This window comes from Schistocerca piceifrons, chromosome X (assembly GCF_021461385.2).
Source record: "Schistocerca piceifrons isolate TAMUIC-IGC-003096 chromosome X, iqSchPice1.1, whole genome shotgun sequence".
In the NCBI taxonomy this organism is placed as follows: Eukaryota; Metazoa; Arthropoda; class Insecta; order Orthoptera; family Acrididae; genus Schistocerca; species Schistocerca piceifrons.
This window is the reverse complement of record NC_060149.1, coordinates 648,410,335-648,436,742: the sequence shown is the minus strand read 5'-3', so window position 1 is coordinate 648,436,742 and position 26,408 is coordinate 648,410,335. Positions and strand designations below refer to the sequence as shown.

The window sequence follows — 26,408 nt, the reverse complement described above, 5'->3', positions numbered from 1 at the left end:
GAATCAATAATATGATGTCCAACTCTTCCCAGAAAGTGGTCCCTCGAAATTTCAATAGTAAATCTCTCTGTGATGCTCACTGCCTCTCTTGTAGTGTCCTCCACTGGAGTTTGTTGAGCAAGTCTGTATTCCTCTCCCGCTGAATAAATGATCATGTGTGCTGCTCTTTATTGGATCTTCTCTCTCTTTCTCTCTCTCCCCCTTCTATCGGTGCTACCTGGTAATGGTCCCAGATTGATGAACAGTACTCAAGAAATGGTCAAACGAGCACCTTGTAAGCCACTTCCTTAGTGGACATGTTACATTTGCTAAAGATTCTTTCTATAAATCTGAGTGTCACATCTGCTTTTCCTATGTTTGTTTTATGTGGTCGTTCCCCTCGAAGGCACAGTGCAAAAACTTTTATTTTCTTGACTGTACATGATTGTTACAGCACTAAAGCAGATGAGGTGAGACCTAAGGAAGAAGTTTCTCTTCTGCTCCAATGCCGTTAGTGCTCTCCAGGCCTTTTCACAAATGTTTCCACAGAGAAAATGATCCCAAATATATAGTACACCATTTTTCTGCTATAACAGCAGTGGAAGGAGGTTGTATGCTACTAGATATTGAAGCACATGTGGTTAAAGGGAAATGAGCAAGCTGATATAGCAGCCAGTGAGACCTGTAAGGATGACAGAGTTGAAGAATTTGATATTGGCCTGCAGGTTCTAAACTCACTGTCATGTGCCATTGTAAGGAAAAGTGACTTGATGCAAGGGGCAACAAATTGCAGAACTCGAATTCTACTGTCCAACTATGGGGTTCCTCCTCCTTGTCACAAACATGGTATGAGGTCTTTCTCACTCAGCTTTATATAGGACATGCCCACTTGAGGTCTATTTACAATGGACATGACATCATGGAACACCACTTTACTACATAACACAGTGTATTTCAAGTGGAAACATTCACACTAACTGCTGACAAAATTTAATTTTATTGAACCTTATCAAGGATTCTCTCGAAGAAAGTTTAGCCATTTTGATGTTTGTCTGTTAACATCTGAAGTTAATCGGTATGCACTGAGTGCCTCCATGCTATAGTAGTGGATTCTGGACTTTTGCGTCTTCTTCGTTTCTGTTTTATTGCTTGCTTTGTTGTCATGAAACATTACAGAGGTTGCATTAAGACTCGGTATTTTTCCAAAAAAGAGGCAATATATGACTGTGAAAAACTTTTAGGTTTTGCAATACATGGGCAAAGAAAAAGTCTACCCTGTACATAAATGAAAATGTAAATAGGTGCAAGCTTTTCATATTAAAACTGCTTTAGCATTCAGCTTCCAGCAGTGTGTAGAATTTACCACATGACCTTTACCAGTAACATCCAATATAAATTTTGCTTTAGCTATCATTTAACTCTAGAATCATTACTAGTTTCTTGATTTGACACTATATTCCAATGTTTTGCAATACTGGTTTCTTTTAATCACTTCACTTTCTCCATTCAGTACTGGACTGTGAAGCATGATGTGATGTTCACATTGTATCTGGTGTGTAGACATCACCATTTTCCATTATGTAATTGGAAGCACTATTGGTGTCCAGTGCGAATCATCATTTACATGTGACTCTTTGCACTTTCTGTAGTATACATATTACCATTTAATGAAGTGGGCTTTATATTTTTATGAGAGCATAGTATAAATTTAAATAGGGTTTGTCCTATATTTCAACTGTCAAGAAGTTGAATTTGGTGCAATTTTGTGTATGTCTGGACTCCAACCCAAGTTTTTAGGCTGGAAATTTTAGTATGCTGCAGGGTGGCTGGCTAATCTATTTACTCAATAATGACATTCCAGGCGCTAGTTTATGCCTTAGTTCCCTTTCCCAGTTGGGCAGCTATATTGTAAGTTTTAATAGCAACAACAACAACAACAACTTTATTCAGCATAAAAGGTTACTGGGATCATATTTCTGAGTTTGCCCATTCATAGCAAGTGTGTGTGTTTGATAAATTCATATTATTATTTGAAAATAGCTATCCGCATAAGCTAATCAGAAAGCATACTAAACAGCCAACTAAAAAACCATGGATCACTATAGGTATTAAAGTATCTTGTGAAAGGAAAAGGGAAATGTATCTTTTGGCAAGAACAAGTAGGGAACCTGCAGTAGTTGCACACTATAAAAACTACTCAAAACTATGAAGAAAGGTTATTAAAAAATCAAGGGAGCTGCAAATAATGTCAGAAATTGGTACTTCCGACAGCAGACTCAAGGCTAAGTGGAATGTAGGGAAATGAGAGACAGGACAACCCACTACATAACAAGACAAAAGCACTGTTGATCTTAATGGAAAGGCTATAAATGATGAGTCACTGGTAGGAAATGCATTTGATAATCATTTCTTAAATATAGTAGAAAGCACAGGGATAAACAGTTCAAGAGCAAAATCACAACAGTGTGTTGAAAATGTAACCTTCATAAAATTCAGTTATATGAATATATGACCGACTTCTCCTTCTGAAACCAAGAAAATTATACACTCTCTCAAAAATAAGAGCTCATCTGGTTTTGATAGTTTTTCCAGTAGAGTTCCCATGTAATAAGCCCAGGCTTATCTGAAATATGTATGCATCACTAACTCAGGGCATTTTCCCAGAGAGACTGAAGTATGTCGTCGTTAAACGCCTCTCTAAGATAAGAGAGATGTCAATAACTACCGACCTGTTTCACTGCTGACATCATTCTCCAAAATTTTTGAAAAGATGGTGTATCCTAGAATAGTATCTCACCTTAGCAACTATAGTATCCTTAGCAAATCACAGTTTGGGTTTCAGAAGTGTTGCTCTACTGAGAATGCCAGTTACACATTCAGTAACCAGATTTTACAAGCCTTAAATAATAAAATAGCACCAGTTGGTATTTTCTGTGACCTCAGTAAGGCATTTGACTGTTTGAATCACAGTATTCTCCTACATAAATTGACATTTTATTGGATTGATGGTATAACCAACCAATGGATGATGTTATATCTAACCAAAAGAATGTAGAAAGCCGTACTGAGTAATTCAAGCAATATCGTCCGGAGACATAATTCTGGCTGGGAATATGTAAATGACATTTCTTCTAGTGGACAACAAGCAGAATTAGTTCTTTTTGCAAATGACACTACTATCATAATCAATCCAAGCATATGTACAGAAACAGGAGAAACGGTAAAGATCTTAAAAGTATCATTGACTGGTTTTCTGCAAGTGGTCTCACCCTCACTTTAGAAAGACAACATATTAATTTTTGCACATCTAGAGGTACTATACCAATGATAAGTGTAACACATTGTGAGGAAATAATAAATAGGGTGGAAATTTAAAAATTCTTAAGAGTCTATATTGGTGAGAATTTAAATTGGAAAAAAAACACGTTTTGGAACTACTATAACAACTTATTTCAGCCACATTTGTGCTTAGAATCATTGCAAATCTTGGGGAGAGGCAAATCAGTAAGTTGACATATTTTGCCTATTTTAATTCAATAATGTCATATGGAATAATGTTCTGGGGTAACTCATCTTTAAGAAAGAAAATCTTCACTGTGTAAAAACATGCTGTAAGAATAATACGTGGTGCTTACCCACGATCATCTCATAGACATCTGTTTAAGGAGTTGGGCATTCTGACTACTGCTTCACAGTATATTTATTCCCTTGTGAAATTTGTTGTAAATAATCCACTACAGTTCAAAAGGAACAAGAGGTACATAATTACAATGCCAGATGGAAAAGTGATATTCAGTACTCCATATTAAAGTTGTCTTTAGCACAAAAAGGGGTGCACAATGCTGCAACAAAAATTTTTGTTCTCTTACCCAGTGATATAAAATGTCTGTCTGACGGCAAAGTAGAACTTGATAGCACACTGAGAAAATTGGAGAGCGCAGAGAGAACAGTAGAAGTGAAATATGAGCGTATGTAGAAGGCCATAGATGAAACAACGAAAGAAGGCCTTGGAGAATATCAAGAGAAGATGAAACCAGTTTGTTGGGATTTGGAAATAGCAGAGATGATTGAAAAGAAAAAAAGAACCTTATTTGACTTTCCTGACTGTGAATATTAGTGAAAGTAGAGATAGATATAGGACACTAAATAGGGAAGTAAAAAGAGCAATGTTAAAAATGAAAAACAAGGTGTGAAGGAAAAGATGATAATATGTAGAGAGGGTAATTTTGCCTTAATGCTTAGGCATGGACAACAAGCAAGTCAATGGCAGTGGTAACCAGTGACAAGTTACATCATAATAATATTAGTCATGATCAGTGTACAATGTATTTTAAGGATTTATTCCAGGAAAAGTGGCATGAATTTTCACCGAAAATGTGAGGTGAAGATGCAGCAGGAGCTATGACATTTTGATATAAAATTTCTTCAACAGGCTGTGAGGAGCTGTAAGATGAAGAAGGCACTAGGAATGGATCAATATATCCATAGCTGGCAAAGTTTGATCCACAAAAGTTGTTGGATATGTTAAAGTGGCTGTCTAAAAGTGTGCTGAATGAAGACAATGTTCCATTGGAATGTAAAACATGTTACAAAAGACAGATGCATAAGAAAGGGACACAAAGTCATGGAAATGATTATGGGGGATTGGCAGTGATCCCTTTTGTTGGAAGACTGTATTGGAAGATACTGAAAGATTTGGTAGCCACAAGCAGCAAGGAGAGCGAGCAGGATTTTGAGCAGGATGGTCGGTAATGGACATCACCTTCACAGTGAAACTAATATGTGAAAAATGCACAAAGGATGGACTGGAGATGCATGTTGCATTAATTGACCTAGAGAAAGCATACGATAATTGTAGTAACCAAGTAATACATGAAACTGATCCATGTAACACAAATGTGGCTTTATACATAGGGCTCTGAACAATAATGGAAATAAACCTCTCATGACTCCACATGTAACAAGACAAAAGAATCATAACATAACATAAGTGATGCACAGGACAAATGATGTGAGCAGTGCCAACTAAAAGAACATACAGAGAATTAGTCAGCACTCTATGCATATATTGGCTCAAATTACCAATAGACAGCACAGCAGAGACCATGCTGGCCCGTGCCGATACAGTTTGCGATTGACTTAAGTACAGATACACGGCAACACTATGCTCGGCGCACTCGCACACACATGCTCTAGTAGCAGGATACAGCAATAATGTTCCCACAAATAAACTGTTGGAATAGTTGAAAGAGAGAAAAGTTGGTTCAAGGATTGCCAAGACTGTTATGAAATTGTATGAAAATAACACAGCAACAATAAGGATAGGGAGTAGTTGGACAGAAGAATTCAAGGTTAGTAAGAGTCTGCAGCAGGGATGTGGGCTGTCACTGAACCTCTTTAAGCTGTATCTAGGAGCAATCCTGCAGACTTGTCATAGAAAATGTCAGGTTAGAGGAGTGACAGTAGAGGACAGCAAGGTATTTAGCCTGGATTTTGCAGATGGCAAAATTGTACTAGCTGAATGTGAAGATGATCTGAGGTATATGATAAGAAAGTTTGAAGAGCAATACAATAAAGCTTCCCCCCAAGATGAATATGAAGAAATGTGAGTGTTGTGACTCGCCGATCTTTCAAAGTGCCGCCACGCAGTTACGCACGTCCTCTACATGCGGCGCTGTCTGCCAGCCATGCAGCAGCAGCAGCCACCTAAGCGGCCAGCCAGCCAGCGGCCACTAGACTCGGACTCAGTTATGATTTGACTGTTAAAGTGACACACGTCTTACTCTGTTTACTTGATCTGTGGCTTTCATGTATTGCATCGTCCTTGAAATATATTTGTTCAACTTGAAGTTATAACAGTGAGTACACGGACTTTGGAATGAAGGAAGTAAATAATTTGGAGGCCGATGGAAAAGTAATTGTAGGTGTGGTAAAGGCAAAATATCTTGGGGTACTATTTAATAAACAAGGCATATGTAATGATGAAATCATGAGTAGGTTTAATAAAGAATGAGGTGTAACAAGGGCAGTTAACTCTGTTCTGTGGAACATAAAGATAAGAATAACAACGAAGAATAGAACATATAAGACTATAGTCCAGGGTGTAGTTTTGTATCGAGCAGGTTATGTCAGCAAAATAAATAAGAATAAAGTGATTGCCACTGAGATGGATTACTTAACATGAAGCTCAAGATTACTATGATGGATGAGATAAGAAATGATGAAATGCAACAAAGGATGAAAATGGTTAGAGATATCTGTGATGACATCCAACAAAAATAGATGATGTGGTTTTGGCCATATAATGGGATGAATGAAGACAGGATACCAAACCAGGACTTGAAATGGTAATTTTCTACTTTTCACAAGCAGATGACATACCATTATGGTATAAAAGCATGAATGCTGGGCAAACACAAGTCTCAGTTTCACTTGATGTTGTACACATGTTAAACACTTTTATACAGAGAATCTCCCATCTTGAGAATAACACCACTGCAAAGGCACAGAAAAATTGTCACTTCAAATGCATATCAACATAGTTCTTGTAATAAATTATATTACTTGCAAAAATCTGATTCTATGTTTCATGTCTGTTGCATGTATACATCGTGGTTGAATAAACCAGCCACCATGCTCCGGCTGCATTTCCTTGCAGTATAGTTACTTCCATGGCCAGAGAGCCTCTGCTTGCATGTGTATAGTGTGTAGGAGAGAACATAATGTGATACTGAGTATTTGTGTTGGGCCACGGTGTGTGCTTGGATAGGCTAACAGCAAGATGATTTTGAAAAACAGGTAATACATGTTGTCCAGCCACAAAATTTCTATTATAATTGCAGATGCATTTCAGTATGATTTCTGCAATGAAATGGTTCTCATGCTAATTTTTGATTTATTGTTTTACGTATATGTATGAAAACTTAACTCCGTTGCTCCTAATAGGCCCCTAGAGGCCTACTGGCGGATCATGTACAGCAAGACAGTGCACCACACTGTTGCTTCTAAGTTGTTTGTGAATTGTACAGGGCATACTCTACAATCATAAGAATACTTGCATGCCCCAGTACTACTTGGCATAACGTCTGTTTAGTTTGGTATGCTATTTTGAGCTCTTACAGACCTGTTATGTGCAGGTTTATGCAATCCCATTTTATAGCATAAAAAATGTTATTTTGGAAACATATCTTGACTCAGTGGTTAAGTGTCAGACTCTGAATCCAAAGGGCTGGGGTCCAGCCCTCATCAGTCTGGTGATTATTATCTGTTAATTATCACTTCTTTACCTCTGGCAGTGTTTGTTAATCTGAAAAACGCTGAGTTGCTCCATGGTTTAGAGTCTACATTAAACTGTTGGTCCCCCTATAATTGGGTGGCTAAGTCAGTTCAAATCTCAAAGGAAGTGGAAGGGCATATCACCTCCAATAGGACTATGCATAGTGAAGCAGAGTGGTGTTTAAACCAATTTTATACATTTATTTCATGCATCAGCCATTTGTTTTTGCCTTGGCAGGCACACACATGCACACACACACACTCTCTCTCTCTCTCTCTCTCTCTCTCTCTCTCTCTCTCTCTCTCTCTCACACACACACACACACACACACACACACACACACACACAGAAGTATATTAAGATGAACATATTATTCTTTCCCTTTCCATGTCTCTTCTTTTGTGTGGCTGATCATACTACTCTAGTTCTGTACAGTCTTGTTCCAGTTTTATGTGAAAGGATAGCCATACTTTTATAAGAACTCTTACTGTTGGTTTTGTTATTGGTTTTTATTGCAGTCTGGAATTGACCACGATTCCTTCATCAACCTGTTACTACTGGCAGTAACTACAATATTTACTGCAATCTGTGAGTTGAAATGAAATGAATTGAATTTATTGTTCCAGGATTGGAAAGTTATTAATCCTTACCACGTACGTGTTCGACACAAGAATGAACTAACTGGAAAATATGTTAAGATGTCACTGCAACTATATCAAGTTGATTATAAAAGTTATCTTTTGGACTTCAAAAGCCTTAGCAGTGAAGCTAGTGAAGATAGTGAAAGCATGATCTTATCATCAGGAGAAGAACCAAAACCAGGTAATTTTATGCCTTTACTTTTGATAGTTTTTATCTTAAATTTATTCATTGCTGCTTTTAGGGTCCGTTTATTAGCGTCAGAGATTTATTTCTGTGGTCCCATTGAAACGGTCTACCTAATGTATTGCTGAAGCTGTGAAAGTGAATTATGGTTGATTCACAAATATACAAACATGCCTGCAAAGCTTCCAGCCAAGGTGACTTTTAATTCTAATATCCATACAAGGCACGACCATGTAAACTGTATGAGTTGATGGTGGCTCGACAACAAGCCAGGAACTGAATCCCAGAAGAGGGAATGAAACATGACATGCAACTCAATCTTTGGGGGAGCAGAGTGTCAGAACACCACATGGAGACAAAGCACAGGGATAAAAGCAAACTCGATCAATGTGAATTATTGTCACTAGCATTCGGAAGACGGAGCATGAAATCAGCGTAGGAACTGCTAACTGTGACTGTTCTCTATCATTGTGCTTCCTCCCCGATGAAAGAGCCACGTAAGGCTGAAATTGGCCTGGCTTCTGCTGCGACCACTGTCACAACACTGGCAAGGGTGAGAGATTTCGCTGCAGTGTATCAACCACAGAAGGGGGCAACACTGGTGCAGCTAGCTCCTCTGGAAGGGCCGAGGATTGCAGGCAGAGGCTAGGGTGATGGTTGGTCTGCCATTATTGACAGGGACTCAGCCACTGGCAAATGGGAGTATGGACTCCATGTTGGCAGTCGTGGGAGCAATCCCCAGTGGTGCTCCAGTCAATGGTTGAAGATAGGATGGTGAAAGGTGTGGAGGGGGCAGCAGTGGTCATGCATACAGGTGCAGTTGAGAGCCTTCCACCAGATCAGTGCTGCAACTGACCCCATGTTGTTGGAAAGAACATCCCTTGCCACTGCTGTAGGTTCATGTGATTCAGCAATCTCAGAAACTTCAGCTAAAGAAGTGTCGGATAAAGCCAATGCCCTACTCTGGGGCAGGGTTAATGGGGTGATCACATCCATAATCAGTGAGTCTGCGTATGAGGTAACACACAGGGGACACTCGAAATGACACTTGCACAGGTGTCCTTGAAGATCAACAATCCAAGCTGTATAAGACTGCTAGGGCCACTTGTGGTGCTGGTTAAACTATAACTGTGCCACAACCACATAGGTTTGATGACCAAAATTCTGCATATGGAAGTTATCAAGTTCATCAAAGACATGTTTCTCAGGGTGAGCAGAGATCTTAAAATTATGAATGATTTCTTATAAACCCATGCTACTGCACAATAACAAGGCAGCCTTATCAACTGGATCAATGATACACCTTACCTGACAGTGCAGCAAGAACTGGTGCAAATAATTCTACCACCTTTCTGTAGCCTCATTGAAACTGACAAAAAGTGTTGAGGGTGGTGGGGAGGAAAGCTTCCCTGAAAGCTTCCCTGCCAGAACCTGTCTGCTATCAGTGTGGCCTCAGTGCAGAGCATTCCATTTGAGGAGCTCCTGCATCTGCTGCTACTGCAGCTTTTGTTGCTGCTTGTGGTGGTGTAATTGCCCTTTGAGTGTTGCAAAAATGCCATGTCCATGGTGGCCACAGCTTAACACTAAGAAGAGTGGCACATGCACTTGATGTCACCACTTTAGTATTGAGTCAAGATGTGACCACACCATGAACCGTCACTGTCAGCACAAATGTTAACTATGGGGCGATGGTGGCTTGATAACAAGCCACAAGCTGAACCCTGGAAGAGGGAACAAAACTTGATGTGAGAGCTAGCCAATGGAGGAGCAAAGTTTATTTACTGAAAAATTGGTGAAGCTATAATGAATGCTATATCAATACAAAAAGAATACATACGGGCTACAATTAATAAAAACAACCCCCTATCCCCCTCCTCACAAAACAGCTTATTTGATAAAGTTACCTCAGCAAAATTGGTTATTTGTTGATTTTTCTTAAATAGTTTCATACTTTGAAGTGGAAAGTTATATATTTTCCCATGAAAAATTCAGACCTGTACAAAAGTTTCTTAATTCATAGAACCTTATGGTGTATCTTTGGATAGAGACGAGACTGTTCATTGTAAAATATGATAGTGCAGATGTTCCCAATGTGAAAGGATTTTCATGAGATTTTCAATGGACAGACAAGATAAAATATAAATTTAAGTTAATGTGCAAGACAGGTCTAAACATTCATTATTGCTTGATTACAGCCACAACCTTTATTTAATTTCTGCAATTAATCCAATCTACATCAACATTCATACTTGCAAGTCTCCTTTGGTGTGTGTTGAAGGGTGCACCATGCACCACTAACTTAATCTCCCCTTCCCGTTCTACAGTGCGCAAAAAAATAAAAGTATCACTTTTCAAAACCTCATTATTGTCTCCCAATGTGATGTGTGAGTTTGAAATTTGACTCAAAGGTGTCTGCAACCTTCCTCTGTAATAATGCAAGAGTATTGCACTCTGTGACATCACCCTTGGGCTCAGCAACATTTTAGACAGCAAGGTGTCAGCAGATGTGAAAATAGACCGCAGCTTAGAAGTTCATATGTGGTGTAAGGTGGGTTAATGAAGTTATCACAGTATTGCCCAATGCCATTGTAAATGTGTCACACAATGGGAAGGCCATCACACCCCATCTTACCCACATTTCACTCCTTCTTTTGCCGCCTCTGCTATGCAGTTCAGAACCATGACACCCCATTTAAATAACACTGTTTTATTATGGGTGACAGAGGAAGCCATTCCACACACACTGTTGCTCAGAATTGAAACAAAAAGCCCTCATGGGTGGCATAAAAGGCATCAATGAAACCACCCTTTCCCTTGGGACGTTGATTCCCACTCATTTCGCTGTTGAAAGCAACTGTTTGCAGTGCAGTGTGATGAGCAACAGGACTATGTTCTTGACAATGTTCAACACTACCGACACACCCTAGACGATTCAATCCTACTCAAAGGACATTGTCCCACAAATGTTCAATGGGATTCATGTCAGTTGATACGGGTAGCCAGATCATTAGCTCAAATTGTCCAGAATGTTCTTCGAACCAATCGTGAACAATTTTGGTCCTGTGACATGATGCATTGTCATTCATAAAAATTTCGTTGTTGTTTGGGAACAGAAAAGTTCATGAATGGCTGAAAATCGTCTCTAAGTAGCTGAACTTAACCATTTCAAGTTGAAGATTGATTCATTTTGACCAGAATACCCAGTCTATTCCATGTGAACACAGCCCATACCATTATGGAGCAACCACCAGCTTCCATATTGCGTTGTTGACAACTTGGGTCCATGGATTTGCGGGATCTGCACCACACTCAAGTGTTACCATCTGTTCTTACCAACTGAAATTGAGAATCTTCTGACCAGGTCACAGTTTTTGAGTCATCTAGGGTCCAACCAATATGATCACGAGCGCAGGAGATGCACTGCAGGTGATGTTGTGCTGTCAGCAAAGGCACTTGCATTGGTTGTCTGCTGCCATAGCCCATTAATGTCACATTTCATCACATTGTCTTAACAGATACATTCGTCGTATGTCACATATTGATTTCTGTGGTTATTTCACGCAGTGTTGCTTGTCTGTTAGCGTTGACAATTCTATGTAAACACTGCTGGTCTTCGTCATTAAGTGAAGGCTGTCGGCCACTGCATTGTCCATGGTGAGAGGTGACACCTGAAATTTGGTATTCTCGGCACACTCTACTGTGAATCTCAGAATATTGAATTCCCTAACAATTTCTGAAATGGTATGTCCCATGTGACTATCTCCAACTACCAGTCTGTGTTCAAAGTATTTTAATTCCTGTCGTGTGACCATAATCATGTCGGAAACCTTTTCATATGTATCACTTGATAACAAATGACAGTTGCCACTGCACTTCCCCTTCATACCTTGTGTACATGATATTACCACCATCTGAAAATACATATTGCTGCCCCATGACTGTTGATAGCAAAAATCTCAAAATGTTCTTGACCGATTTACTTCAGATTTGTACACAGTACTGTAGTAACCATTTTGACAGACATAGCCTATGTATTTTTTAGTATATGTAAATATATCTATACTAGTATACGAGGGTTGTTTTTTAAGTAAGGGCCGTTCGCGCGTATAGTCCCGTAGTTCGCGCGGACGCCACAACAAGCCACTGCGCCACTTGCCGGCATCCTTCCCGTTCACACTGATGCAAGTTGCAGCTCTGTAGCTGACGTGTATGCCTCGCTGTGCTACTTTATAATGTTTATGATTATTGAATCGCCCGCCGCGTGTGGATACAGTCAGTGATACGTTTTTTGACCGCGAGAAGCCTATCAGCTGCAGAAATTCATCGTCAGTTAACAGAAGTTTATGGCTTGAATGCAATGAGTGAAGGTAAAATGCGTCAATGGGTTAGAGAGTTTAAAAATGGCCGTCAAAACATCCATGACGAATAATGCTCAGACCGGCCCTCTGTGATCACTGATGATTTTGTGGCTGCAGTCAAAACAAAGATTCGTGAGGACAGAAGATTCACAATTTCCACTCTTTCTTTGGAATTTCCACAAGTTTCAAGATCAGTTTTGTACAAAATTGTGTCTGAAAACCTAAACTTTAAGAAACTGTGTTCTCGGTGGACAGAGGACCACAAAGGGAAGAGATTTGCCACTTCATTGGACTTTTTGATTCGTTACGAGGAAGAAGGGGATGACATGTTGAGTCAAATTGTCACTGGAGATGAAACATGGGTATCCCATATCACTACCGAAAGCAAACGACAATCGATGGAATGGCGACACACAACCTCACCCGTCAAGGTCAAAGCCAAACAGACGCTGTCAAAGCGCAAGATTATGGCAACTGTGTTCTGGGACCGGCGCGGTGTTTTGCTAGTGGACTTTATGCCACGAGGAATGACAATCAACTCAGATGCCTACTGTGCAACTCTAAAGAAGCTCCACAGAGCGATTCAAAACAAAAAGCGCGGCATGCACGATAACGCTAGGCCTCACACCTCTCAAAAGACTCTGGATTTGATTGATTCTTTTGGCTGGGAAGTTTTGGACCATGCACCGTACAGCCCCGACCTTGCTCCTAGCGATTTTCACCTTTTCTGGTACCTGAAACACCATCTTGGTGGGCAGCGCTTCAATGATGACGATGAAGTGAAAGCGGCCGTGAACTATTGGCTGTCGGAGTAGGCGGCCGAATTCTTTGAAGAGGGAATTAAAAACTTAGTTGTACGGTATGACAAGTGCTTAAATAAACAAGGCAACTATGTAGAAAAATAGGTAAAAGTGTGTAGAATCAGAAAATAAAAGTTTTTTTTACAAAAGTATTTGTATCTTTTTAAAAAAATAAAAACGGCCCTTACTTAAAAAACAACCCTCGTACAAAGACAAGGCATTGTACAATGTTGCTACCAAAAATCTCAAGAAGTTCTTTAATGATTTACTTCAAATTTTTAAACAAATATGCAGACAGACATAGACTACACATTAGACAGACATGGGCTACATATTGTTTTAAGCAGCATTGTACAGGTTTTCTGTTAAAACTGACTGTGAGAAATAAAACACTGTGCTGTGAAAATGTACAGTTTAATTTTCTTTCTCGCAGTCAGTTTTAACTGTGATACCAAGAGATTAAAACTGTTAGGCAAATAGTTTCTCCTTTATATATACTTTCCCCTTATGCATACTTTTAAACAAAATGTGTACACACAACAATGTGCTGGTTCATTTTATTCTTCACAGTTGGTTTTAACAGAAAACAGGAAAGTTGTATTTATGGCATATTGATTTAGGGTTAGAATACTACTATGGAATCTGAATCATCAGAAACATCGTAATCATAACCGTTCACAGATTAAAATTATGCAAAATACTGTCATTGATGGTACTATCCTCACAGATCCAGCAGCTGGAGAGAATACCAATGATACCAACCGGTTTGCCTATTCCTTTTTAGTGATATCAGTTCCCAATCAAAGTTTCCTTTGCAACACCAATAAACAAGGCTCAAAGTCAGATAGGACAGGTGGGAAGGGGGGGGGGGGAAGAGGAAGAGGAGGTTGACAGCGAGGGAGGAGGAAATGAACATAGAGAATGGGAAGGATGAGATGGACGGGGGGGGGGGGGGGGGGGAGATTACGACATACATCCAGTTTCCATACACATTTAGCAATTGCGAAGCATTGCCGGGTTTGCTAGTTTTCATGCAGTTTCATAACGGCCTTTAACAATCTTGGCTCAGACTCTATCTCATTACAGTGGTGAGAACATAGTCTCTATGTCAGTGAATGCAACATGCACCTCAAGTCCAACTTTTGAGCATTTTTCACATATTAATTTCATTGTGAAGATGATGTTCGTTACTGACCTTCCTGCTCAGAATCCTGCTTGCTCTTCTTGCTGCTTGTGACTTGTTTCTTTGTCTAGCAGATCTTTCTGTACCTTAGAGTACAGTCCTCCAGTGAAAGGGATCACTGTCCTTCCCCTGTAATTACTTGGATCATTGCATGACCCTTTCTTATTACATCAGTCTTATGTAACATGTTCTTCATTTAATACTCTTTCAAATAGCCTCCTTAGCATCTCCAACAATTTTGGTAGAGCAAACTTCATTAGCTCTGTATATATTGATCCATATGCCGGTGCCTTCTTTATCTTAAAACTCCTCACAACCTGTTGAAGAAATTTTGTACCTAAATGCCATAACTCCACCTGTTGTACGCTCACCTCACATCTGTGTCTTGCTCAGTGATATGATCCATGCGGCAAGGGAAGTACAACAGGATAACAATGATCCAGAATATTTCGTAGACAAGGTGGGGGTAGGAATACCCCTTTGGGGGGTAGGGATGATAGTGAGAAGATTGTTCCTTATTTCTAGCCACAATTATAAGTTTCAAAGCCCTAGCAAAGAAAATGATTAACTTGTACCAGCTCATGGTTTTGTTTGGTAATGAGAGGATTGTTCCTTTGCTGCTGATCTATGAGGGTGATTGAATGATTAATGCCTTGTGTGGATATGGCACAAGATATCTTTCATCAGGTCAGTGGTAGCCAGTTATCATGTGCTAATGTGCTAAAGCACACTAAAATTATGCAATTTCACTTAGAATGTGAGCTGTAAATTGCACTAAAATTACACCATTTCTCTTCGAATTCGTGCCGGTATGCGAATAAAACAGATGGAAACATGTTTTGCGGTGCTCTCTCTGCTATAACTAGAAACCAGTGTCGAGTGCTGAAATGACGGTCAGCTATGCTATGATCAGCTCGGAGAATTGACTTAGCTGTCTGTTTTCTATTGTGTATGCTCTGTTGTGGCATCATCCCTTCCGGCACTGCAAGTGCTATGTTGCAAACAGCACCAGGTTGGTATGTTTCTTTGAAATTACATGTAGCATATTGTGCAAGCATGTAGTATGAGGACTCTTTTAATGTATCGTCGTCATGCTGCAGAGTGAGCAAGTGACATTAAGTTCAGACTGGTAATTTGTGGACCCAGTTCTGATTCCTGCTAACACCAACTCACAATGTTAAAATATTAATAATAAAATTTAAAAATAGCATTTCAGTTTGTATACACAAAATTAATATACTGTATTTACTCGAATCTAAGACGCACTCGAATCTAAGCCGCACCTGAAAAATGAGACTTTGAAATCAAGGGGGGGAAAAAAAAAATTCCCGAATCTAAGCCGCACCTGAAATTTGAGACTCGAAATTCAAGGGGAGAGAAAAGCTTTACACCGCACCTCCAAATCGAAACAAAGTCGGTCCATTGTAATATGAGACACAATTTAGGTCAAATGAATGGACGATGCAACTACGGTAGTTTGGTTCGAGTCGTAAGCTTAGCAGTTAAGCTTTACCAGATAGCCATTGCTATGCGTCAGGCGCTCAGTCCGTATTTATATGGCTACCCTTCCTTTTTTGTGTGCTTCGTCTGGTTTGGATTGATTGCTTATTTTTCTTTGATCTTATAAGTGCGGTTCTCTTTGTTTTAGGTGTTTACATCACTCTAAGCTGAAAATGCATTATTGTACTGTGTTATGCATTTTTTGTTGCATTCTGATAATGAGTGTTTACGGCCTGTCGCCGCTCACAGCATGGCGTGCTTTTGTGCACGCTACCGCCGCGTACAATAAAAAAAATAGAGGAATTGTCTCATTAGCGAAACAATGGCAAGAGACTGCTATTTGTTGTTACTTACATTGCTGCTTTCTTTGATAATGATAAACGAGAACCAAATAATAGACGGCGTATGATAGAAGATGTGAACGAGAGTTTAGCGAAAATTTTTCTCCGTTTGAAAATCTTTGCAGATGCCTCTTTAGTACATTACATTCTGCATAGAAATTAGAGTCATCTTAGATTTAAAAATCTAGTCAGTTGCCATGCTTCATTTCTGACTGTATCACTATTCGGCATAGGAATAATACGAATATAAACATGACATGTCATGTATATTCTTTCGCGTTTGCTGTTGTCTCACTCTGGTTTCGTAGTTTATTCGGCAGACCGGATTTAAATGAGATAGCAGCAAACATGAAAGAATACATGGCAAAATGTTTACATTCGTATTATTCTTATGGTGAAGAGAATACTGCGTTTGATTCACAATTCATAAAAATTCCTATTAGCAACCATCACTTGTCACAGGTAGGAAAAAATTCAGAACGTGGAGTTGGCCATATTGACAAACATCCCAAACAGTCTAGCCAGTCTCGGGGTGTAGAAGAAAAGCTCATCTTCCACCTTTTTTTAAGTTTATTTACTGACGCAGAGGTTTTGGCACCAGTATTTATCTTTGTGCCTGCAAAGCATGCCTGTGTAGTGCTACATATATTGGATGGCAGAAGTTAGTTGTGGCGGCACCTACCCGCATTTTTCAGAACTTCCGCTTACTTTGCAGGCGGTTTTTTAGAGTACAAAAACCGGAAAAAAAGTGCGGCTTAGATTCGAGTAAATATGGTAGTTCTTTTAGTTACGATTATTACACCTGTAAGTCAAAAGGCTATAGGCTGGATGGTCGTGAAACAAGCGAATATACAAGGAAATTTAGAATGAAAGTGTTTTCTGTGGAGGCCCGTTTCCAGTAGAACTTTGGAGGGGAAAGTAAGTTTTAAAGAGTTAGGTAGATGTACTTCAACTGTAAATTTGACAACAGAGTGGCATGGGACAAGGCTGACCAGTTTGGCTTACGTAACACTAAAGATTTTGAAATGTTTTGAGCAGTTCTTAATAGTCCAGAACCAATCCACAAGCATGAACATTCAAATACCCGTGAATATCTAGAGGGAAGATTTACCCCTATCTATGAGAGAAATTGAAGAAGTTATTAAACCTTATAAAGCTAGTGGAGAAAGCTCTTTCACGGCAAAACTTTTGAAATGGTCTCGGCCAAAAATAAAAGAAGAGCTAAAATTGATCTTTGAGAAAATAAGGCAGATGGAAAAACTCCCAGGAGAGCGGAAGGTGGCTTTGATACATCTGCTACATAAGAAAGGCAATAAACAAGATGTTATAACAACAGTGGAGTTTTCTTGCAACAAGTTGCACATAACATATTTTCCAATATTATACTAAACAGAGTAGAAACAAGACTGGAGAGTAATTTAGGTGAATATCAAGGTGATTTTTAGAAGTGCAGGTCATATACTATATTTAATCTGAAGTCAATCATTTGCCACAGATTACTGAATTCAAAAGCTCAGTATTTTTCTTTGAAATTATGTGTAATGTATTGTGCAAGTTTAGAGTGTGAGAGAATTTAAAAGTGCCATTGTCATGACTCCACTGTGGTTGAGTGGTCTATGGCATAGACGTAATTCGCAGACCCGGGTTCGATTCCTGTGGGTAAAAACATTTTCTTTTTTCTTTCTTCTTTTTTTAAATTTATTCCCTGTGGTGTTAAACTATTAATTACAAAATTTAAATATACTTAAACAATTCAGTTTATCTATTTAAAATTGATATAGTCAATTTAGTTGTGATTTCTATCATTGTAAGTCAAATGGCTATAGACCACCACATTAGTTGACCTTTTAAATGGGCAAGATGGTTACACCCATCCGTGGTGTGTTCCTTCTCAGTGGTGCTTCACTTGTCAAGTGACAGTGTAATAGCACATTTTTCAAACTGCTTTCTTTGTGTTTACCAGTGAGTGACTTTTTGCAAGGGCAAAAAGGAGTTATTTGCAAATTCAGGGATAAAAAGATGGCTTTTACAATGAGATGACAAATTTAGTGACAGTTCAGAGAGTTGACAACACATGAGCAGTGAGAGAAATGGAAGTGACATGGATTCAGAATCATGGGACAACAGCACAACACTGCAACAGATGCCTCAGTATGCTTTTGTGTGTGCCAGTTGAGCTCACCATCACTTTGGTTTATTTGTAAGAAATGTGCATGTAATACAGTACAGTTCAGTGAATTGTTATCAGTGTTTTGTTAATAACTCTTTGGGCAAAACAATAGCTGGCAAAACAAACTGATATGTGCGTAAGTGTAGATTAACATCTCGGTTTAGCAGAAAGTTTTAGGATCCACAGCTGGCAAGACACAACAGCTTATGAAGTCAGGACACTGATTGTGAATGTTCATTTGTCAGGGAATTCTGCAGGGGTAAGAATACAGACAGTAATTTTTCCTCCCAGGGAGTCACTTGACACACCATTCTTTATGAAACTTATGAATGAAAGAAGGTTTAATTTTTTGTTCAAATTTATCCTCTTAACAGACAAACGAGTAGAACATTTGACACCAGATGATACAAGGAGCAAGTAGGTATAGAATAAATGGCTCAACTTTGACCGAATACTTACAACACCACCATCATAACATTTCTAGAAGAGGCACAGACTAGTAAATCACAAGAGTAAATCACAAGAAACACCCCCATCCTACAAGAAAATCACCTCCTTCACAAGACAATAACAAAAAAGCAACACCTACTGCAATCAGACAATACATTCAATTGTGAACATATGGGATTAAGATTACAATCAGTCTATATGCTGCAAAAGAACATTACTACTGATGAATTTCTGTTACTGTGGGAATGGATGTCTAGGGTGAAAGCAGTTTATCCCTTCCAAGTGTAGCAGGTGTGGCACAATTTTTTTTAACTGGTTGAGATTTGATTGACAGACTAACAAATATGAGTATTTACGTAATTGACACAATGCAGCAGTACAGGGAGGAGTTCCTGGACTTCATGAAAAAAAACTGAAGAAGGGCGAATATGTAGCAGCATACAGAAAAAAACTGAAGAAGGGCGAATATGTAGCAGCATACAGAAACAGGCAGATGTTGATGAAATGGAAGAATAAGAGCAATGATATAATGGTTGTCACATTCTATGAAAATGCATTTTTAGTAAAAATTCAAAGAATGACGTTGTCCAAAGGACACGTGTTTTAATAGGTTACAGCAAAAATACAAAATCGTGTATATAAGCAATTTCTAGCTGCAGTGGTACCAAATGGTGTAGAGCTGACTCAGAAAAACCATAATCAGGCATTGTATGTACATTTTTCCAAGCACAATGAAGAAAAGACAAAGGAGGAGGTCTGGAATATGCACAAGAAGATAATTTTGAAAAGTCAAATCTTTTTAGCATGCTGTCTGTGAAGATTCTGTGTGTGCAGCACTATGTTTAAAACTATTTTACACGGAAAATGGTCTGTAATTATGTGAAAGTAAAACATCATTCACTTCTTTAATACATTCTGTTTGATCTTAATTCAGTTTAATTTTGGTTCATAATTAAAATGCACAAAGAAATATTTTAATGAGTTCTAGGTATTTACTGTGACTGTGCCAGCCTGCACTAGGGGGAATTATCCACTGAGGCAGAGCTGTGTGCATGTAAAAATGTTACTTGGCCATAATGCCAGGTACTAGTAAGTTACTTTGATAAAAATTGCCTGTAACCTGCTACGTTCTACAAAATTGGCAGCATAGCAAGCCTTAGGCAGTTCCTCCAGTTGCAGGAAGCCATTGGTAATAATTCAACAATAGACTAATAATAATGGCCTGTGCTATTGCACCTTGGCCAGCTTTGTTTACTATCATACTGTTATTCACTGGTTTGCACTGACTCAGGCTTTTCATGATCATTGTGAATTGGTTCATTAGCAGTTTTTTATTATTTTTTTCACTTGTTTGTAACTACCTAGTGTGAACTGGACATGATTTTGATTGCAGCCTATCTGCATCGCTCAAATTCCTAGTCAGCATTTGTCACGAACTCAGTGTTGTCAAATGTAGCTTCAATTACACACAGCAGTTGCAACTTATCTTGCAAGTTCAATGATTGTATCTGCATAACGCAATACTGACGTACTTGGTTGACTAAAGATACCCATCCTAAGTCACATAGAGAATGTAAGGGCTGTGGTAAAAAACCTCAATAGACATGAAAAGTTATATGATTACACACCAACTGCAGGTGACCTCTGTGCTTGAAAAATGGTAGCCAATACTAGGGTCTATTGCATTAACCCGACTGCATCAACAGTGGCTTGGTAACTTGCACTATTGTGGTGTGGGCTTCGGAACGGTGTTCGAGAGGTTCAAATCCCAAGCCAGCCATACACATTATGTTTTCTATAATTTCCTTAAATCTCTATAATGTAAATGCTGGGATGATTTCTCTGAAAAGTACATGACTGATTGCCTCCTCATTTTTCTCAGTCTGAGCTTATGCTCCGCCTAAAATAAAATATCATTAACAATGCATTAAATCCTAATCGTCATTCCTCTTTTTTAAAATATTAATCCACAGCTCTATAAGTATGTATGCCACTGGTTTGGTCTTTAGTTAAAAAACTGATTTGATGCAGCTCTGCGTGCTTGTCTGTCCTGTGCAAGTCTCTTCATTTACAGCAGTATGCTTACTGTAGTCAAACTTCGTTCTTCCTCTGCAGTTTTCACTTTTCACACATCTTTCTATTACCATATTAACTATTCCTTAATGCTTCAGGATGTTTCCTATCAATCTATCCTTTATTTTAGTCAAATTGTACAATAGAGCTCTTTTCTCTGCAGTTCTGTAGTACATCTTCATCATTTACTTGATCTACCCATCTTATCTTCAGCATTCTTCTGGAGCTCCACAGGTCAAAAGCTTGTATTGTCCTCTTGTGTGTACTATTTATCATCCAGATTTCACTCACATATGTTTAAGGCTACATTCCAGACAAACACTTTCAGAAAGAACAAATTCATATTTGATATTAACAGTTTTCTCTACTTTTCTTGCTACTACCAGTCTACTGCATATTATATTCCGTTCACTTTGGCCATCATGCTGCCAAAATAGGAAAATTTATTTACTACTTTTAGGGTCTAATTTCCATATGCATTTCCCTCAGCATCACCTCATTTGATTAGACTGCAATCTGTTTCTTGTTGTAATTTTTGATATTTATCTCATGTTCTCTTTGCTCTACACTATCCATTCCATTCAACTGATCTAAGTCATTTGCCATTTCTGTTAAAATAACAATGTCATAGTCAAATCTGGCCCTTTTATTTCTACTCCCTAAACTTCAGTTCCTTTTTCAAATTTTGCCACAGTTTCATGTACTACTATTCTTGCTCCCTGACAGATTGAATAACATGGAGTACCTGCTTTTCCGGTTACTTCTCCCTTTGAAGTCAACTCTTAGAACTGCAGTCTGCTTCCCATACAAGTTGTAGATAGCCTTTTGACTCTGTATTTTATCCATGATAACATCGGGATTTCAAATAGCATATTCCAGTAAACATTGTCAAACAAGGACTAATAGTACCTTCTAAACCAAAATGTGCTGCTCTAGGATAATTTGCAATGGTGTTGTTACAGAATATTGTAAGGTCATGTGTGAAGAAGAAGTAATTTTATTTTTCCCAGCAATCAGTCATGCACAAGCCATGACAGTCATGATCTTGGTTCTCTTTCTACTGCATAAGGTACATATGAACTTACGAATGTGGATTCAGGGTGTAGCATGTGACAAATAGCATTTCATACAATAATATAGTATTTCTTCATATAAAATTTTTATTAGACACATTTGCTAGTCAATATGTATGAGAATTGGACAAGAATATGGAAACACTGTGAGAAACGTGTGCTTGGACATAAATACATGTGCTAGCCATGTCTGCAGGTCGCACTGTTGTATCTGACCACAACCAGCACCTGTTACATGTTGTCCATGCATTGCAACTGTCAGTCATGTTCTGTATAATTTTGAGTACATTGTGTTGAAGGTGAGTGAATTCGAATATGGGCAAATTGTTGATGCTCGTATGGTGAGTGCTTCTGTAACTGAGGTAGTGAAGTGTTTAGTGTTTCAAGAGGCATCGTATCAGAGATTTATACCACATAAAGGGAAAGCAGGAAACATTATCTCGTGTCACAATGCTGACAAAAGTTTGTGTTTAGTGATTGTGACAGACAGACATTGAAGAGGATTGTGATGGAAAAACCCAGGAGCTCTGTGTGCAGGGAATTGCAGGACAAGCTGGAATTACAAAACCACTCATCATTGATATTACTGAGCCTTTGTGGTATACTTTGGAGAGAAAGATGCACAATTTATTGCCACCTTCATTGTTTTTGCCTGAACTTTACACTATTGTGTAGGAGGAATGGTATAAGATTCTCTTGGTAACCGCACAGAACCAGTATTTATCCATCCCAAGACAGCTAGAAGCTGTTTTGAGTGCCAGTGAGTTTTCTATGGCTTATTATATGCATCAGTGTGTTGTATTTTTGGTCATTCCATATTTTTATCCACCCACTATACCTTCAGGAGGTGAAAGACAAGGGGGAGACCTCCTCTTTCATCTTTTACTCCCCACATTCTCACGACAGGGAGATCATTGTCATCCTGGAGTCTGAGTCCCCTGCCCTTCCTTTTTAACCTCTCAACCTATGTGTCTCGCCTCCCCAACAGAAAGTTCCAAATGCTAAACTAGGGTGTGTACTTTTGTAGTGTCTTTGGTACTACTGAATATTTTACCTCCTGAAAGCATGTGATGGCTATCAATTCTGTCTCATAAAAAATATTTAAGTTAGTGTCACTTTACCACTGAGCCAGATTACAAATCCAAAAGTCTTGGGTTTGATCTCCGGTCAATCCTAGGATTTTTATCTGTCACTTATCACTCCTTTCATCTGTGGCAGTGTTTGTTGTGAAAATGCTGAGTTGCTTGATAGTTTGGAATTCCTGTTAAACTGCCTGGACTCAGAGGCAAGAGGAAGGCAACAGCATACCATCTTCAATGGAAACCATGCCTAGTAAAGCACTGTGGTGTTCAAAACAATGTCAGAGGTGACACCATTAGCAGTGGGGTACACTCTACGTTTGTGGAAGGAAAGGCAAGGAAATTGGTAGTCCATTTTAAAGGAATCATCCTGGCCTCCTTCTTAAGCAATTAACTGAAATTACAGAAAATGGAAAACTTTAATCAAAATAGCTGAAAGAGGGACTTGAAAACTGGTTCTCCCTAATGTAAATCAAGTGTCTTACCATTGCACCACCTTTGCTTCAGGTTGAGTGTATTTGTCTATTATTGAGATGGCAAGTGAGAGAAATGTGAAATTCTGTAGCACGTGGTCTATATTTAATAATGATCCAAGTCTTGTAGATTTTTGTTGGGACTGTACTCATTGGCAGAAAGTCAAACATTCCCATCAGGAATACAATACTAGAAGAAAAAATGATATGCGCTTGCCTCTATTAAATCCAAGTTTGGCACAGGTACAGGAAAAGAGAGAAATACACAACTATAAAACTCATCAACAATGTGCCCATGGAAATAAAAAGTCTGACAGAGAGCAGAAGTGTTTTAAAATGTAGGTTAAGTGTTTCGCCCTTACAACTCCTGTACCACACAGAAATCCTTGAAGAGAAATATGTAGTAAGTTACAAACCTGAAAATGTCCAGGATGTAACCATATAAATATTTTTTACTGTCCCTGCAGTCTTAAGTTCTACTGACATGTCCCACACCATTATGATTATTGTGGATATGATTTATGAAACTAACTCACCAACAGATTTCTTATGTTGTCATTTACTGAAAAACAAAACATTATGTGTAAGCTGTCTGAAGAGTGGCAGTGTCACTTTTTTGTTGATATTATTGTGTGTGTCATATGAAATAGCTTGTCCAATGATATATTTATCTTAAACTTAAAGTAGTATAAAGTTTTTAGTCAATCAAGAAATCCATTTACATGCAGACAATTGTAATTGGTCAGTTTTATTCAGTAGCTGTATGAGTGTAAGTGTCATACATTTGTTTACCTGTTGCAGAACATTGCAGTAACAAATTACTGTGACATGAATAACTAATTGTTTGTTTACTTTCAATTTTTAGCTATAACTGTACCTGTAGAGTCAAGTGAACAGCAGCAGAAGCAAACTGGTCATCATACAATGGAGTTTTTTGAGATGTGTGCAGCCTTGATCACTCAGCTTGCTCGCTGACATCTGTCGTAATAGTCACTGATCCATACAGTGGCTATATATTCAGTTGCAGAAGATATGATACTAAAGTGGTTAGTAGATTTAGTATTACTTGAATCTTCTAAAGAATTTGTGAGTCATTTCATCAGTTGTTGTGGGATGTGATATTGTTGTTGTTACTAAAAAAATTATGTTTGTAGTATTGTACATACAACATGAACAAAAATACTGATCTGTGTACATCCTAAAATGCATTTTTGAGCAGGTGTTCTTGTAGATGATAATATATCCTGGCACAATCACTTGTAGGGTAGCGAAAAGTGCGATTCATCAAATGAGGCAATTCATTTCCACTGTTTTATGGTTCCAGATTCCCATGCTCTAAAATCACATCGGATGAGTCCTTTACATCTAGGAAAGAACATGTATTGAATGTTTGGTGCAGAGATCCATTTGTAACATTGTGCTGAGAACTATATCTGCCTTTCTGAGAACTGTACTTTTACACGGGTAGCAGGGGTTATGTGGTGTGGACTGGGCGGTTTTTTAGGTTAGATAGCCTTGGGCAAGTACAGAAAGGGCAACTGCCTCAGAGCGTATGGGGCCAAGTCAGGACATGCGGGGACCAAGCAGCAGTCGGTATTGTAATTGTAAACTATCGAAGCTGTGTTGGTAAAGTACCGGAGCTTCAAGCGCAGATAGAAAGCACTGAAGCTGAAATCATTATAGGTGTGGAAAGCTGGCTGAAGCCAGAGATAAATTCTGCCAAAATTTTTACAAAGGCACAGACGGTGTTTAGAAAGGATAGATTGCATGCAACCGGTGGTGGCATGTTTGTCGCTGTTAGTAGTAGTTTATCCTGTAGTGAAATAGAAGTGGATAGTTACTGTGAATTATTTTGGGTGGAGGTTATACTCAGCAACCGAGCTAGGTTAATAATTGGCTCCTTTTACTGACCTCCCGACTCAGCAGCATTAGTGGCAGAACAACTGAGAGAAAATCTGGAATACCTTTCACTTAAATTTTCTCAGCATGTTATAGTCTTAGGTGGAGATTTCAATTTACCAGATATAGACTGGGACACTCAGATGTTTAGGACGGGTGGTAGGGACAGAGCATTGAGTGACATTATACTGAGTGCACTATCCGAAAATTACCTCGAGCAATTAAACAGAGAACCGACTCGTGGAGATAGCATCTTGGACCTACTGATAACAAACAGACCCGAACTTTTTGACTCCATAAGCGCAGAACAGGAAATCAGTGATCATAAGGCCGTTGCAGCATCCCTGAGTATGGAAGTTCATAGGAATATAAAAAAAGGGAGAAAGGTTTATCTGTTTAGCAAGAGTAATAGGAGGCGGATTTCAGACTACCTAACAGATCAAAACGAAAATTTCTGTTCCGACACTGACAATGTTGAGTGTTTATGGAAAAAGTTCAAGGCAACCGTAAAATGCGTTTTAGACAGGTACGTTTTCCAAAGCTGTTTCACAGAGGAAGACCGCACTGCAGTTCCTTCTCTAAATCCTCGTATGAACGAAAAAAATGGCTGACATTGAAATAAGTGTCCAAGGAATAGAAAAGCAACTGAAATCACTCAACAGAGGAAAGTCCACTGGACCTGACAGGATACCAATTTGATTCTACACAGGGTACACGAAAGAACTTGCCCCTTTCTAACAGCTATGTACTGCAAGTCTCTAGACGAATGGAAGGTTCCAAATGATTGGAAAAGAGCACAGGTAGTTTCAGTTTTTGAAAAGGGTTGTCTAGCAGATGTGCAAAACTATAGGCCTATATCTCTGACATCGATCTGTTGTAGAATTTTAGGATATGTTTTTTGCACACGTATCATGTCATTTCTGGAAACC

General features: G+C 38.8%; 1 protein-coding gene across 1 annotated transcript in view; it reads left to right on the top strand.

The window, feature by feature from the left end:
* LOC124721152 (5'-AMP-activated protein kinase catalytic subunit alpha-2) overlaps window positions 1-26,408 on the top strand; it is a 172,656-nt gene that overhangs the window by 121,048 nt on the left and 25,200 nt on the right. Inside the window, exons 11-12 of the mRNA XM_047245972.1 lie at window positions 7,882-8,077; window positions 24,446-24,626. Coding sequence (XP_047101928.1) covers window positions 7,882-8,077; window positions 24,446-24,555 — 306 coding nt within the window. The 3' untranslated portion in view covers window positions 24,556-24,626. The remainder of the gene's footprint in view (window positions 1-7,881; window positions 8,078-24,445; window positions 24,627-26,408) is intronic.